This window comes from Sciurus vulgaris (assembly GCF_902686455.1).
Source record: "Sciurus vulgaris genome assembly, chromosome: 6".
NCBI classification, from domain to species: Eukaryota; Metazoa; Chordata; class Mammalia; order Rodentia; family Sciuridae; genus Sciurus; species Sciurus vulgaris.
The window spans coordinates 158,913,121-158,929,213 of NC_136466.1; the positions used below are offsets into that span (position 1 = coordinate 158,913,121).

Here is a 16,093-nt window from a genome sequence, read left to right on the forward strand (position 1 = left end):
AGTGTTCCTCTGTGCATGAATGTGCCCAAGTGTGCACTGTGTGTGGCTCTACTCTGATGTCACTATTTTCCAGGAGGGTGGTTGTGGGAATGCTGAATGTGTGAGGCTTGAGAACAAGGGCAGCAACCCAGAGTGTCCCTGAGCACTAAGTTAAAGCGAGGTCCCCAAAGAGGCCGAATCACCATGAGAAGAAAGAGCAGAAAGCAGATGCAGCAGCAGTGGAGCCGAACCATCACAAGAAGCGCTGCCAGGGCCCATGCAGGACCAGGGGAGAGGCAGCTTCCATAACCCCAAAACTTGGGACTGTTCTTCACAGCTGAACTCGCCTCTGGGGTTTCCTGGCCTCGTACTACTCAACAACAGAGAACTTGACCGAAGGGAATGTGAGCAAACATTCTTCTAAATGATGATGTGCTCTGTGGGTGCTGACAGGGAGAGGGGACACACCCTGAGGTCATCAGGAACCACGGACGTGAGCACAGAAACCAGGCCCCTGGAGGTTTCACCTGCTTCCAAATGAGTAGACAGAAGGTCTTCAAAACCACCATCCAGCTACTGTGACCTGTGCTTCCATCCAAGCTCCCACCTCATCTGTCACACTGAATCCTCTCAAGGACCTCAGGCTGCATGGCTGCCATTATCGTTCCACCTCAGAGATGGGAAAGCTAAAGTGAGCGACGTCCTCAAGGTTAGGCAGCCTGGAAGCAGCGCCCGTGATTGGAATCGCGGTACTCCAGAGGCTGCACAACCGGTACTAACTTTACATGACTCAGTTAATTCTGTTTATTACCTGGTAAAACCCCCTACTTAGACGCTAAACCTGAATGACTAATTTACAAAATCCTGTGGTCTGCCATAAAATGAAGCTACTTAAATTACTATCTCAAACACAAATATATAGGGAACAGACACCTTTTCTAAGATGCAGAAGCTGATTTAAGATCAGAGATGGAGAAATTCTTCCCTGAAATCCCCGAGTAATGTAGTTATTCTGTGAGGTGTTTATTTATTTATTCAAAATTATTGGAGTCAATGGTATTTGGAAACACTAGTAAAGAGAATGGAAGACATGTATGCAATCTACTGTGCCAAAATTCAGTTCTCTTTCCATTGTTCTGAGTGAAACCATTTCTTAAAAAGAATTATCTGTGTAGAGAAGAACATTTCAACCTTGAATTTTCTCACCAGATCACAGAACAGAATATTAAGGAACCCGAGAATTTTTACATTCATGTCAAAATTTTCATTAATATTTTCAGTTGAAAATATCTTATTGGCATCCTGGAATGAAAGAGAAGAGTTATAAATTTTAATTATGCTTATATGATAGTTTCTGTTTGGAATTTTTACAAATTGACATTATAGGTTGCAGTGAATTTGTAGTAGACAGTTTGTCCATTGGAGAAGAAATGGAAAATTAGTTGTAGTTTTGTCTACTTCTTATTAGGAAAAGTCCACACAATCGCTAAGAACTGGCTTCAGTCCATGGACTAGAATGTGGGAAACAAATGGAAATCTACCAAAGCAATTTCAAGTCCTAAATCTTTAATTAACACAGAAGATAGACATCAACATTGTTTTTTTAACCAAAAAATATTTTCATGACATCAGAACTGGCAGAGTTCTTTATTTTTATGAACTGTGTGGGATGCTGTGATCCCCTATCTCCTATGCTACAGCATACCCTTTAGGAGACTAGCCTTTGGTGTTACCCAGAGGAAATTTTGGTTTGATGTACTTTTTGGTCATTGGTGCCTCTGGCCACTGAACATTTTGTGGGCTGAAGGGACTCTAGTGATGCTTAGTTTTGGTCAAAAAGGGCTTCTGAAGCCTGAGTTCCTGTAGAACAAGCAGAGTGGACCAGGCCTCCAGGGCCTAGGTCAGTGCCTTGGTCAGTGCCTGGGTTCAGAAACTCACTGTGACCCATTGAGCCAGTCACTCAATGTCACATCCCTGGGTCTCAAAGAGTCCTCGTTCTCCCAAGTTGGATTAAATCACACCCAATTAAAAAAAAATATTTTAAATTCAGTGACTGTGTTTGTTCACCAGGTGAACAGTGGTGCCAATGGTGAATTTGTGCTCCAAGGGTCTTCTGACCTCTGTGATGTATGACGCTTCCCCTTTGTTACAACATATTTCACCTGCCCCTGAACTGAGGGACAGAATGACACTTGCTGCAACGGAGATTAAACCGATGCTCATCTGTGCTTGCTGGTAGCGGAACCCTCTAAGATGCCTTTATTTTCTATAAAAGTATTGACCTCACTCCTTCATTTATTTATTTTTTTTGAAAAAAAAAAATCACACCCATAGATCTTCTTTCTCAACTAGAAACTTAGATGATTTAGTGATTCTCCTTTCCAGTGAATTGTTTTAATCCTTTTTTAAAAAATGTCAACATACCATATATTTTATTACCTGTAGTGGAGTTTGCAGCTTCTGTGGAATATTATGTGAATATGCCAATAGTGTTTTTGTGCTCCAAAGGTTAGCAGTTGGAAAATCAGGATAACTTCCAATCTATCTACCAAGAAATAAAAAAAAATGATAATAAAATAATTGATGAATCAATTGACTTCTCAGAAAACAAGTGGTGAAATGAATGGACAGCTTCCTCTCTCTGTTTGGCCTGGAAATAGCAGAGAAGAATCATCTCTTCCTCTAAGGCTGTTTAGGTCTGGGTACAGTCATTTTAAAAGTATTTGGGTTCATAGTTGCTTGATGCAGGCCAACAAGACAGTTTGGGGGGGCGGGGTGCCTACAGTTGCTGGGGTAGAACACAAATGTTTATAAAGAATTTTCAACTCTTCCATTCATAAACAATTTTTAACTCTTTTCTCCCCACCATTCCCTCTGTCCATTCCCCCTTCCCCAGGCTAAAACCCACTTTTCACGAAATACGGGCACTGACTCCTAAACCCTTTTCAAATCTAGTTTTGAAATGCACGTCTCAGTTTGTCTTTGGTGTCATAAAATATTAGTTTAATGTTTAAAAGGACAACCCTCAATGTATTGTTCCGTTTCAGTGACACTGTTGCAGCTAGATTAAGTCAATCTTTGTCATCCCTTAGATTCCTGGGATGGGGCCCCTCCTCTTTATCTCTCCCTCTCATTTAGCAAAGATTGAGTTCTTAGCATGCACCAGGCCCTGTAGTGGGAATGGATATCCACAGGCGAGTAAGATGAGGTTCCTATTGTCAGGGAACACATAGCTAGATAGCTGGTTAGGGATCTGGGGCATATCAACAGTGTTTTCAGTACAGGTGTAAAGCAAAACAGGGTGAGTGTGTCCTGTGTACAGTGGTAGACGTTAGGAGTGGGTGATTGATCTTGTTTGACTCCGTCAGATAAGAAAATATGAGAGAATCTGGATCTTCAAGCATGATTAATAGCTCATCATGCAAATGTCAGAGTGGAAATTCCAGCATCTTCTCTGTTTTATGGTTGCAGGTCAGATTTGCTAAGAAGACAGAACGAGCAGAATTGAGTGCAAGTGGTGAGAGGAGTCCTGGTGACTCCCAGCTTTCTGATTCAGCTGACTTGGAGTAGTGCCATTAGCTGACCTAGGGATGGCAGGACAAGAGCGAATTCGACCTGTCAGTAGCTCACTCACCATCACTTACTTAGTAAAGGGCTAGGTTCCATATAAAACTGGGCTTTGCAGTCTCACTCTGATGCCAGCAGTGGTGTCCTCAGGGCTGCAGACCCCACACAGACGTGCCCTTCCCATCCGGCCTGATGGCGGCAGGCCTCGTGGAGCAGAGAGGCAGTGTCACGGAATGGACACCAAGCTCCTTTGGTGCACTCTAGAATCTCTGCTGTCGCTCAGGGTCTTCACTCTTGTGAAGGGGCTTCTCTTCACATGTGCTGCTATCTGCTTTGGGGGTGGGATAGCTTAGACCATCAATATCTGGGTATTAGCCAGCCTCTGGCATCAGGGTTTTGTGTGTGAGTGTGTGTGTGTGTGTGTGTGTGTGTGTAGCTTCAGAATAGTTCATGGTCCTTACCAGGTTCCTCAGACACATGGTTTTACTGCCAGTGGTAATAATGAATCTGTTTGAGCCCTTGAGCTGTTAGGTCTCATGACCAGCATGCCATTCTCAATCTGGTCCTATGAATTTTACTTTGTTCTAGACAACTCTGAGATGAACTAAGGTCTGTACCATTTATATTGAACAATAGAAAAAACAACACTTCTTGAAAGTGCATTTTATATGGACCGTTTATTCACATTATTTATTTCTATTTGAACAACGTTGGACATAGTATCCATTAAAATCCCCATATATTTTTAGGACATTGTGCTTCCCAGAGGTGTAGGAATTCATGAAAATGTTTTGTCAACCTGGTGACTTTTGTGATGACATATGTAAATCTTCATTTAAGTTTTATCTTGTGTGTGCTTTTTTTTTTAATTTTTGTTTTAGTTGTTGATGAACCTTTATTTTATTCATTTGTTTATGTGCAGTGTTGAGAATTGAACCCAGTGCCTCACACATGCAAGGCAAGTGCTCTAGCACTGAGCCACAATCTCAGCCCCTATCTTGTGTGTTTTTGTGTGTTCATGTACATATTCAGTCCATCAAAAACCTTCTGTATATATAGAAATAACCATGATTTCTGGTTATTTCTTCAAGACTCATTTTAATAAGATATTTAAACTTGTGACATGTTGGGAAATAGTGTTAAGAGAGCTAATGTGTTTGAACCACAGACTAGTTTGTTTAATCCTTTGAAGCAATCATTCTCTGGCCTTCACCAAAGAGTAGAAATTTTAGAGTTAAAATCATGCTAAGTGAAATAAGCCAATCGCAAAAAACCAAAAACCCTGTATTTTCTCTGACATGCTGATGCTAATTCACAATGGGAGCGGGGCCAGGGAAAAATAGAGTTAATTTAGATTAGGCAGAGTCGAGTGGAGGGAGGGGAGGGACATGGGGGTAGGAAGGATAGTAGAGTGAATCAGACATTATTATCCCATGTACGTACATGGGATTCTATATCATGTATAACCAGAGGAATGAGAAATTATACTCCATTATACATGATGTGTCAAAGTGCATTCTACTGTCATGTATAACTAATTAAAATAAAATTTTTTTAAGAAGCAGGACCTGTTGTTGAGATAGGCCCTGAACCTTTCTAGCATATGCCACCAAACAGTACCCAGAGTCACCAGGACCCAGAGTGGTTCTGGTCACACTCACTTCCCAGGAGGACACAAGGCTTATTTAAAGGGTTTGAATATGACAGAGAGATAACAATCTTGGCAAAGGAGAAAGGTGAAATTAAGCTGTAAATCTTGGACAATTTCACAGTCAAGAGCCTTTTCTGCCAGATATCTGCCGTGAGCAGGCAGTTCTTTAGCCTTCCCGGGGTCATTTCGATGGAGCCCTGCACAGGGCTGTACCTGGGTTTCTCTGCCATTTCCCCAGGGCCTGCATTTCCTGGTAAGGGCGAGGGTGGGGTGACTCAGCCGGCAGCCAGACAAAGCTCAGGGCAGGATTCCGGAGCCGCCTGCAGCTACGGCTCCCTGCCTTTCTCTCCCCGCGGTGGGCAGTTTCATGGACATCCTCTGCATCTAACAGCGTCAGTGACACACAGGGATATTGAAGATGGCACTGATTGTATAATTTGTCTCAAACCACAGCCTCCAGGACTTAATCTACTCATGTTTTAAATGAGGGTGAGGAAGCTTATCCATAAGGTCTCTGGTGGTCAGTTTAGGGGGCTTTAACAAAATACTATGGCCTGGGTGACTTAAGCAGCATTTTCTCTCTTTCTTGTGGTTCTGGGAGCTGGGAAGTCCAAGGTGCTGGCATGTTTGGTGTCTGGTGAGGGCCTTTGTTCTTGCTTGTGGTCAGCCCCCGTCTTCTCATTGTGCCTTCACATGGCCTTGGTGTGTACACACACAGAGGCAGGGCAAGAGACCTCTTTCACGTCTCCCTTTCTTTTTAAAGAGTATTTATCTCACCATAAGGACCCTATCCTCATGATCTGATATAACCCTGCTTACCTCCCAAAGGCCACCTCCAAATACCAGCATACTGGGAATTAATCTGTCAACATGGGAATACCGGGGAACACTGATAGGTAGTCTATGTTAATTTCCTAGTTGGTCATTCTACAACTAGAAGAGACTGCCATACACTGGAAACTCAGCATGGATAGGACTCAGGTACTCCGGGGCTGTACTGAGACAATTTCAAGTCTCCATCTCACCTCTGATTTTTATACTTTTGTGATATTGGACCAATCATTAAATCTATTTAGGTCTCAATTTCCTCAAATTGTTCCCTGATAGAAATAACACCTATTTGTAGTGTTGCTTTCAAGATTAAACGAAAATCATGCATGTAAAACTCTTAGGAAAGTTTTTGGAACAAAATTACCCCTAAGAAAAATTTAGCTTATAAGTTACAAGAAACAACTACAGCTATCCAAACCAAGGCTGAGGCTGGCAACCCAAGGAATGGCAATGTTGACTAGTGGTTTGGTTGTTAATATAAGATCAAATTTGTATTTGATCATAAACTGTGCAAGCTTTTGTTCAGATGTTGAAATAGACATAGACAAATCAAGTGAGTGTGTGTGTGTATACACCCACAAGTGCGTGAGCTCATAACCTTAAGTACCTTGATATTCTCCCTCATTTCTTTGGGTAATTGGTTCATATCTATTGATAGAATTTCAAAATAAACACACCACTTAAAATTTTGAATGTTTCACTTATATAATACCTTTTTAAAAAATTTCATTGAAACCAGAAACTACTTAGGCCTGCTTTGTTTTTCAAGATTATTCCCTAACAGAAATGTCCTTTGCACACCATAAGGATATGTTCCCATTAAATGTTATCAGCAAGAAAATGACAAAAACCAATCCCTCCCCTCCCACAACACACAAACACTCCAGAACTCTCCAGACCCCAAATCCCTATCATTCACACTTTGGACATCTGTGCCATTTAGTGTAGCTGGTATCTAAAATATTTTGCATTTACGTTTTACAGAAATTGTCATTTCTTTTCCCTGCAGACTAAGTGACTCAGATGACAAAGCAAATCCAAGCCTGTTCTCATATGACCTGAAATGTCAAGGTGACAAATTCATTTGATTATCAGTAAGAAAGCATACTCATATGGGTTTTAAAGACTGGATTTTTTAAGCACCCTGAGGTTGAATCCCCAGTACCAAAAAAAAAAAAAAAAAAAAAAAAAAAAAATAATAATAATAATAATAATAATAATAATAAAAGTAAATAAAAAACTAAAGGTTGTATTTTCAACACAGTGAAATAGACTTGAATGAATCCTTAGCCTGGATTGAAGATTTATTGTAATCATTTCTTCTCATAACCACTAGTATAAAAGGCATTCGCCACAACTCCAGAACACAAAGAAGAAACAGGGTAATGCATACTACCGAGGACATCTTTGAGGGTGGGTGGAATTCATTGTATTCCAGGGAAATCTAAGCTTGCAGAGGGCAAGGAGTACTTCTGTGTGCTCATGGGAGCAAAATGAAATCTGAGCATCACTCATAACTTAATACAATTAAGAGGCTGCCCATGGAGTTGGAAATTCAAGAGGACTGTGTCCTCGGGAGAACTTCGAGTAGTTTTCCTTGGTTAATTCTGTTCCAAATGTTCTAGAAAGACCTGTGGAGCTTGTGTCTGTACATTGGGTAGATTTATGCATTTAGAAAAGAAATACTAGGAATATATTCCCAGAAAGGGAGTTTAAACTCTAGTAAACTATCTGATTTCTGGCCTTTCAAAGAAAATCAGTGAAAAGGGAAGAGCAACCTGGGAAAGAGTAGTTTCTCCTGGGGAAGCTGCTCAGACCCCCCATCACTGAACTTACAATCAACCTGTCTCAAGCTATAATTTTCTCGTGATTAGTGTGAACCAATACCCCTTGCCACATAAATTCACCATTGATTTTTAATTAATAATGGTGTCTTATATTTTTATAGTTGCCATCTCAGAGGAAATTTGATGGCTTTATAGTTGATAAGATCCAATTTATCTTCACATTCTCCTGCTGAATGTAAAAATTAGGTATTTCCAATTGCTTTTTAAGGAGGAAAAAGAGATTCAGCAAGGTTAAATTATGGCCATGGTGAATTTAGAAAGCTAATAATAAAATCACCAGCTATAATCTAGTAGTCTTGACTTATGTTTCCTGAAAACCTGTGGTCAATTAGGTCAAATTTGACTATTTCTTTGGAAAAAGAATTTGATCAGAACAACTTTTCGGGGCTGGGGTTGTGGCTCAGTGGTAGATGCTTGCCTAGCATGTGTGAGGCACTGGGTTCAATCCTCAGCACCACATAGAAAAAGAAATGAAGTTATTTTAAAAATACAGCTTTTCAAAATTGTTATGATTGGGCTGGGGAGATAGCTCAGTTGGTAGAGTGCTTGTCTTACAAGCACAAGGCCCTGGATTTGATCCCCAGCACCGAAAAAAAAAAATATTGTTATGATTGACAGCAATTTATATCTGATACACCTGGCAGTGTTCAATAATTGGGCTGAGTGGATTTTTACTTATTATATCACATATAGTTTTTAGTCCTATGTTAATATCTTTGGAAGCTTTGAAGCTACACGTATCAGATTATCTTCTGGTAAGAGCAATGTGAAACTTAAATTCTGACATTAGATAGGTAAATTCTGATTTTTCAAGGCGTGTGGCTATCTCCATCACCTACCTGACATTGTGTTAGCTGACGGAAACCTGACCTCTCCGACAGAAACACCCCAAACGTGCTTCGTATGGATGGGAAGAGCATCACCCTTTGAATCACCCATTCCTCCAGCCTTGGGAATATGGGACTTGGAGCTTCCCGCTTCCTTCGGTTACAGTTGCTCCCATTTTTCCTCTGAATTCATTCCTTTGTCCCTCTGTGCTCCGCTTATTGGTACTCTGGTCCTCGTGTATAATACAGCAGCCTCCTTTGTTTCCCCAAATTCCTCAATTCCATTTCAGATTAATTTTCCAAATTATTTGTAATTTTTTAAATAATTGTAATTTTTGAAATTTTTGAATTCTATTGGTGCAAAAATGTACAGAATAATATGTGAAACATCCATATCCAATCACTCCGTTTAGAAAGTTGCAGCATTTGAGACAGTCGAAAGCCCTCTTGGAAGCCCTCCTCAATCTTGTTTCTTTTCCTTTCCATCATCATGAATTTAGTGCTTTTCTCATGCATATGATTTAAACATTCACCATATGTGTGTGCATCCAGAAAAATGTAGAATGATTTCTTTCAGAAATTTTCATTTTCTCATCATGGCTTTAAGATTTTCATTCTGGTTTTGAGGCCCATCCATGTTCCTGGGTACGACTTTGTCCCCTTAATTTTGCTGTCATCCATTGGATCCATGTTCCACAATTGCTTGCCATGTTTTTCTTTAAATATAAATAATCATGCGGTAAGCTTTTTTTGGTCCTGGTGATGGAACCCAGGGGCGCTTAACCACTGAGCCACGTCCCCAGTCCTCTTTTTTATATTTTATTTTGAGACAGAGTCTTGCTGAGTTGCTCAGGGCCTCGCCAAATTGCTGAGGATCTTGGATCCTCCTGCTGCAGCCTCCCAAGCTGCTGGGAATAATTATAGGCATGCACTTTATTCACAGGCTTCCTTATTCGCATTTTTGCAAGTTTCTCTGTGGCAGGCACCAGGGGTCTGAATGCTAGGAGGTCGCAGTGCTCCTTAAATGAATGGGTGGCGCTCCTCTGGCATGCCACCCCCCACCTGGCAGATCTTTCCTGACCTCCCCACTGACTTTCAGTGACATCGCAGTTTCCTCAAAGACAAGGGCTCCTCCTCACTCTCCATCTGAAGGGGTGTCTCCTGCAGGTGCTTCTTTCCTCCCAGAGGAGTCAGGCTGTGTGCGGGGTGTGGAGTGGGTGGTGAGCTGTGTGGGACTCGGGGGTTCACTGGGTTGTGATCCCTGGGCGTCTCTTATGACCTGGTTTGTTTTCCTGAAAGTCTGCCTCAGGAACACGTGACCATCAGTCTCACTTCCCCGTGGCCGAGACCCGGGACTCTGGGTTTGCCTCCCTGCTCCAGCACTTCCGGCTGTGTGTGCCTGGCCAAGGGCCTTCACATCCCTGTCTTGGTTTCCATGTGTGCGAAGTGAGGGAAATGCTGGTATTCTTCGCACGGCTGTGTGAGAACGAAGTGGGATAATACACATAAAGCTCAAGCAGGGGTCCAGTCAACTTTCGTTGCGTTGTTAAGGACGAATGACAGAAAGGGATACCATATCTGCTGTGAGTCAGGCCTTGTTTTAGACCCTGGCAGAGGGTAGTGACCTGCATATCTGTCTCTGTGCCAACTTGTCAGTTGGGTCCACTCCCCCTGCACATTGCTTGGCACATACTGGACACCATGTTGAATCAACAAACAAATTTAATGATTCTTCTAAAGAAATGTAAGTGCCCAAGGTGTGTTCTGAGCCACAATGGAGCAAGTAAATTAGACCCAGGGCTGGTGAAGTCTGCATGGTAGTCGCTCTTTGAATATTGATTCTTTCTGTATAAGGTGGGTGGTGGCTTGCCAGGAGTCATATTTGAGTAGTCAGGATACTGGATTTTGATGGGACGAATAACACAGAATGGACCATTTCTTGAATCCCTCTTCTTAATACAAAATAGGATTTCCAACTTTTGATGAGGATGTCTTACTTTTTCCCCCTTGAATTTCAGGTCTCATTGTGCATGAAGGAGCTGCAGTTTACAGAGTGTTTAAACGCTGGCGAGCGGTGAATTTGCACTGGGATGTGTTAAATTATGACAAAGCCACAGACATTGAAGAGAGCAGCCGGGGAGAGTCTTCCACCAGTAGGACTTTATGGCTGCCACTGACGGCCCTGCGGAGCAGAAACTTGGTCCACCCGACGCAGCTCACCTCGCCCAGGTTCCAGTGTGGCTACGTGCTCCTGCATCTGTTCAACCGGATGAGGCCCCAGGAGGACCTGTCAGAAGACAACAGCTCGGGAGAGGTTGTGATGAGAGTGACTTCAGTGTGACCGGCATGCCTGGCGATGCAGCGCGGGCCACCCTGCACCTTTCGGAATGTAATTGCAATGAGTGGAGAAACCATAGCACTTCTAAAAACCACACATCTGTGAACTTTTTAAAATTTATGCTTTTTATATGAACATTTGAATTGCAAATACATTTTTCTGAAAAAAAAAAAAAAAGAGAGTCCTCTTGTTCTTTGTTTTCTGATTTGTTACATCTTTTATAAGTTAGTACTTGAAATCATTATACATCTAATTTAACTACTTGGTTAAAAGAATGATGGAAGTTATCCTTAAGGCCAAAACTATTATATTTCTTGCTTATTTTAAATATATTTTTACCAAACTTGCTGCTGCACGTGTAGTTTTTCGGACAGTACGAATGGGGAAGCATTTGGCGTGCACTGGGCAGATCCCTAGTGCCCGTCGAGGGCACAGCACGGGTGCTGCTGTGGCGCTCTGGGCCTGGCTCTTTGTGCCTCGCGCTGTTGGCAAGCTTTAGCGTGACTTTTTAACGTGATGAAAACCAACTTGTCACCAGCAGTGCAAGTTCTAAGGATCATGGCTTGCTCCTAATTTCTGACGCAGTGCAGAGAGCTTCCGAAAAGATAAATATGAGCAGAATAATATGGTTTTATCCCAATTCATATCAAACAGGCAAGGCTGGCTATTTCCAGTTCTTAAAGCTCATCAGAATATTGCACCATATACATGTTATAATAATAGTAACTCAAAAACAATACTGCCTCACATTTACAGTCCTCCAAGAGACCTACCACAACTAGATTTCTCAATTATGAGTGTCTTGAATTATCTGAGCACCATCTTAGATTTTCCTTGCGTATCTTCCTAATTGTTTAAACATATTCCTACTTGGTCTAATGAAGTCCTAAAAATATGTTTTCCAGCTGTGAGATGTCTTCTCTAGATGACTTGTATCAGTATTTTTTTTTTAAATGAAAAGAGGAAAAGAAAAATGAAGCTATTGACTCCCCAGGAACAGGTTGCTAACTCGTGATACCTGGGACTTTCCATCTTTTAGACTTCCCAGTGGAGGTAATTGGCACATTTTAATGGGCAGTGACAAGAGATGGGAAGGCAAATGGACATACTTCCTTTAGAAACATGAGTTGAACATGCTGGCTGTTTGAAGCAATTAATTAGATTTTAAAAACACATGAAATATAGGTGATGCATTATAATGCTTTGTATTCTATTCTCTAAAAACTTTTGTGTGGTTGATAATAGAATAGACAGCATTGATTCCTACATAGCAAACTCTCCCACTTCTAAAAATCATATTTTTCTAGTTGAAAATCTTTGCCACAATGAGAAGGTTTGACGATTTGCAGAAATGGGAAAAATGAATCACAAAGTCTTGAAAAAATGAAAACCCAACATTATGTAGAGGCCGATCTAGATCTAGAGGGTGAGCGTGCTGAGCATTCTGTTCCAACCTTTGAGGGATTTGCTTGTTTTAAACTGTTGTTCAATGAGTAAAGTCCTGGTGGGCTCCTGCATGTTTTAATCACGAAGGTAAGTCATAAACTGCACATCATTTGATGGAGAATAATTCCAGCTACTACTGACATTGCAATGTAGAGCATTGTGTTAAAAACAGTGGACTCAGACTTTAGACAGGAGCACTCCCGAATGTGGCAAGCCTGCTTTTGAATTAGTGTGTCACTTGACAACAAAATGGGGCAGAGGATGAGAATCCCCCTCTGCCATATCTGCCTGGGGTGTACGGTGGAGACCTCTGGATATGAGAGCGCCTGGTGGAGAGGGCACCTGAAGGAAGCCTCCTTCCTTCCCAGGACCTTGCCCTTTGGGTGTACCTTCTGTCTATATCCTGCATACCCCCTCGCCGTCTCCTACCTCCTGTAACACAAATGCACAAATACCAGTACACAACCCAAGTCAGCACTGGAAGAAGAATCTAGCAGAATTTCCACCCCCTAAAAATACACCATCCCTGAAAGGATCGCATGGAAATTCAAGTGTGGGGGTGTGCATTTAGAAAATTGAAATCATTGCCTTAAAATAATTAAAATTCTTAATAACATGCTGTATGAGTTATGATGATATAAACCCTTATCTTTTCAACTATTAATACCATAATTCAAACTCCAGCTGCCTTTGATGCCAAGAACATTTATGATAAAGAAATGAGTCGGAAATCTCTTATTTTCAAAATCTTTTCCAATATTATAAAAATTTAGAAAGTCCACTCCGCGTGTCTCTTTTGAATCATTCATTTGCAGCCTAAAACATTTACAGGAGCACCTTCTGTGTGCCAGACCTGATAGCAGAGGAGCCTTGGTGGGCGGTGCATCCTACACGTTGACATGCAGGTGAGCTAAGAGAAGTGGGAGGTCGGAGAGGTAGTGAATTGTCCCTGGGGCGTCTGGGGAAGGGTCCCCGAGGGGCTGGTGTTAGTGAGCATCTGTGAATCAGCAAAGGAGTAATGGACACTCTGGAGGAAAAGAGAGGCATATTCTAGCAACGGAAGGGTCTCTGGTGGGAGAGTACCGAGTACAGGAGGGAACAGGATCCTGTCCACTGGGTCGGCGGGGTACCTGGGACTGAATCCCACAGGATGAGAAGCTGGTGGGCTGCAGCCTGTGGTAAGTTTTGGCAGGGTTGTTCCTGGGGGATGGATATTCTGTCTCCATCAACGGCTGTAAACCCAATAATGCAGAAAATTGTGGCATCAGATGGGATACATCCTTCTCTCTCTGAGGAGACAGAGAAACCCAGAATTCCACAAAGGAAAGCACATCAAAGATCTATGAAGCAGAGCGTGATTTCTCCATTAAAAATTTCACCACTTTCCAGAGTAAATAAATTTTTTATCTGATTTTTTCTTCAGTATAACATTTTTATTTTTTATTCTGAACATCCCACTGAAAACATGTCCAATTAACCAAGTTCTGTCTCTTGCTTTTGCTTCATCCTAGGTGGGACTGATTCTCTTTTCTATTTTTCTCTGGTAGGTTGGTGATGTCAGGTAGGCCTATTGTTTTTGATGATGTTGTGAATGCTCCTTCCTGCCTTTTCCGTGGAGTCAAACAGCAAAAAAAGCTTTGCTGCCCTGAATTCTATAAAAGCTGTCATCCAGCTATTGATGAGTCATTTTAAACATGGACATGTTTTGTCCATATTTTCCTGTGTAGTTTATTTTCTTTACTTACACATTTTAATGACAGCAATTTACAAAAGTCTGACATATTAAACTTCTCTTTCCAAGTTCATCCTGTTTCAAACTAAGTTATGGTAAAGTCTGATGTCATTCTCCTATATAATATATATTATAACAATATAATGCAACATATCATATAAAATGTATTTTATAATGTTATATAATTCATGTTGCATAATTTCATGTAATTTACATAGAATGATTTAATGTCTCATACATTAAGTAATAATTGTTTAAAGATCTTAAATAGATACTTAAGGCAACTAGCTTAGTTCCAGGCTCTCGATTCAGAAAAAATGTTCCCACCCTGTGTTCCTGACGCAGAGTTGCAGTGAAGCCTGTCATTTACAGTGAAGCTGGAGCTCTGGACCGCGTGGTGCCTGCGATGAATTCCTTACCTTCATCAGGAGCCATTTTCCACACTGTGGATTTATCTTGCTAATTAGCCAAGGAGTTTAGAGTTGCTTTAAGGCATTTTCCCCCAGAAAACAGGCAACTAGGAGCCAATATGTGATCTTCTATGAAGTTCGGTGATGGGTCTTTTTAAAAACCATTAACAAAATGACCAAAGCAGCGGATAGGTAGCACTCTTTCACTGTGCCCTTTGCCCTGTGCTCGCCCACCACACTGAACAAAGCCTTGTTAATGTCCCTCTCAGGACTCCTACTTCTCCTTTCCCCATTGATTCTGGCTTAGGCAAACAAGGTGGCATTGTCCCCTTCTTGCCATAGTTGCAACTGTTATCCAGGCACATACGGAAGCCCTTGCTTATGCCTGTTTGGCACATGATTGAGGGTCAGCTCACCAAGGCCAAGGGGAAGCTACCTTTGTAAGGAGATGGGGCACAAACCCGGTGAAGGGGCAACAGTGGGGGGACAAGGCAAGTGGAGCAAGCTCCGTCTTCCTGGAGGGAACAAGGGAAGGCGGCCAGGACACAGTGCAAGAGACAGGCTCACTTCCTGAACTCTGTGGCCTCATGGAGGAGGGAGAGAAGGCAGCAGGCAGTTACAGTCTCAGAGCGTCCTGTTGCCAACACAAGAACAAAATAACAAAGGGCAGGACAAAGCACTCGTTCAGGGACAGTTTCCTGCAGGGTCTAACCTCTAGTCTAAGCACCTGAAGAGCAGGAGCTGACTGAAGAGGGAGAGGCAGAGTGTGCAGGAAGTAGGCATTTAGGGGAGGAGCAGGAGGAGGAGGAGAAGGAGGAAAGAGAGGTGGCTCAGGGCAGGAGGAGGTGGCAGATGATCAAAGGCTCCTGTGCCCGTAAGGTAGCTATGTGGAGATGCCAGGAGGCAGTAGGTGTGAGCCCCAAAGTTAGAAGCACAATCTCTGCTGGAAGAAATGAACATGTCAGGAGGTCCAGCTTAGCACTTGGGGGGGGGGGGGGGAGAGAGAGAGAGAGAGAGAGAGATGCAAAATGGGGAGAGAAATGAAGGGGGGTAAATGTGTAGAAGCCCAGGGCAAAGACTGCTTCAAAAGGCCGGAAGAGGTCAAGAGAATGGAATGTTTCTTAAAAGTAAGATCAGGGCCAGGAGGCAGCCAGGGTGTTTAGTTTAGCGGCCAAAGGCGCTTGATGCTCTGGAGGGAAACAGCTCCAGGGACCTTCAGGTGAGCGAGAAGCGATAGTCTAACTGTGAATAACAAGGAGAAGGAAGGTGCCTGTTTTCTCAAAGCAGGTTTCTCTTCTCCTCCTTCTATCCCCCTTTTTTATTCCTTTTGTTTTTCTCTTTTCCTTTTCAAGACAGAGCTGGAAAAGAGCTGGTGACTTAGGAAACAACTGATCCTTAAGCTTGCTTCCTGCGGAGGGCAAAGAGGCTGGGATCTGGAGCCACATACAGAGTCTGACCTTCAATT

General features: G+C 42.3%; 1 protein-coding gene across 2 annotated transcripts in view; it reads left to right on the top strand.

Moving 5' to 3' along the window:
* The window catches only part of MARCHF11 (membrane associated ring-CH-type finger 11), a 110,180-nt gene extending 98,940 nt beyond the window's left edge, over positions 1 to 11,240 (top strand). The window contains exon 4 of one of the 2 annotated variants that reach the window (XM_079144581.1): positions 10,721 to 11,240. In XM_079144581.1, the coding sequence (XP_079000707.1) occupies positions 10,721 to 11,043 (323 nt within the window). In that variant the 3' untranslated portion in view covers positions 11,044 to 11,240. The remainder of the gene's footprint in view (positions 1 to 10,720) is intronic. The other variant, XM_079144582.1, reaches the window with a different exon arrangement.
* The last annotated feature ends 4,853 nt before the right edge of the window (positions 11,241 to 16,093 follow it).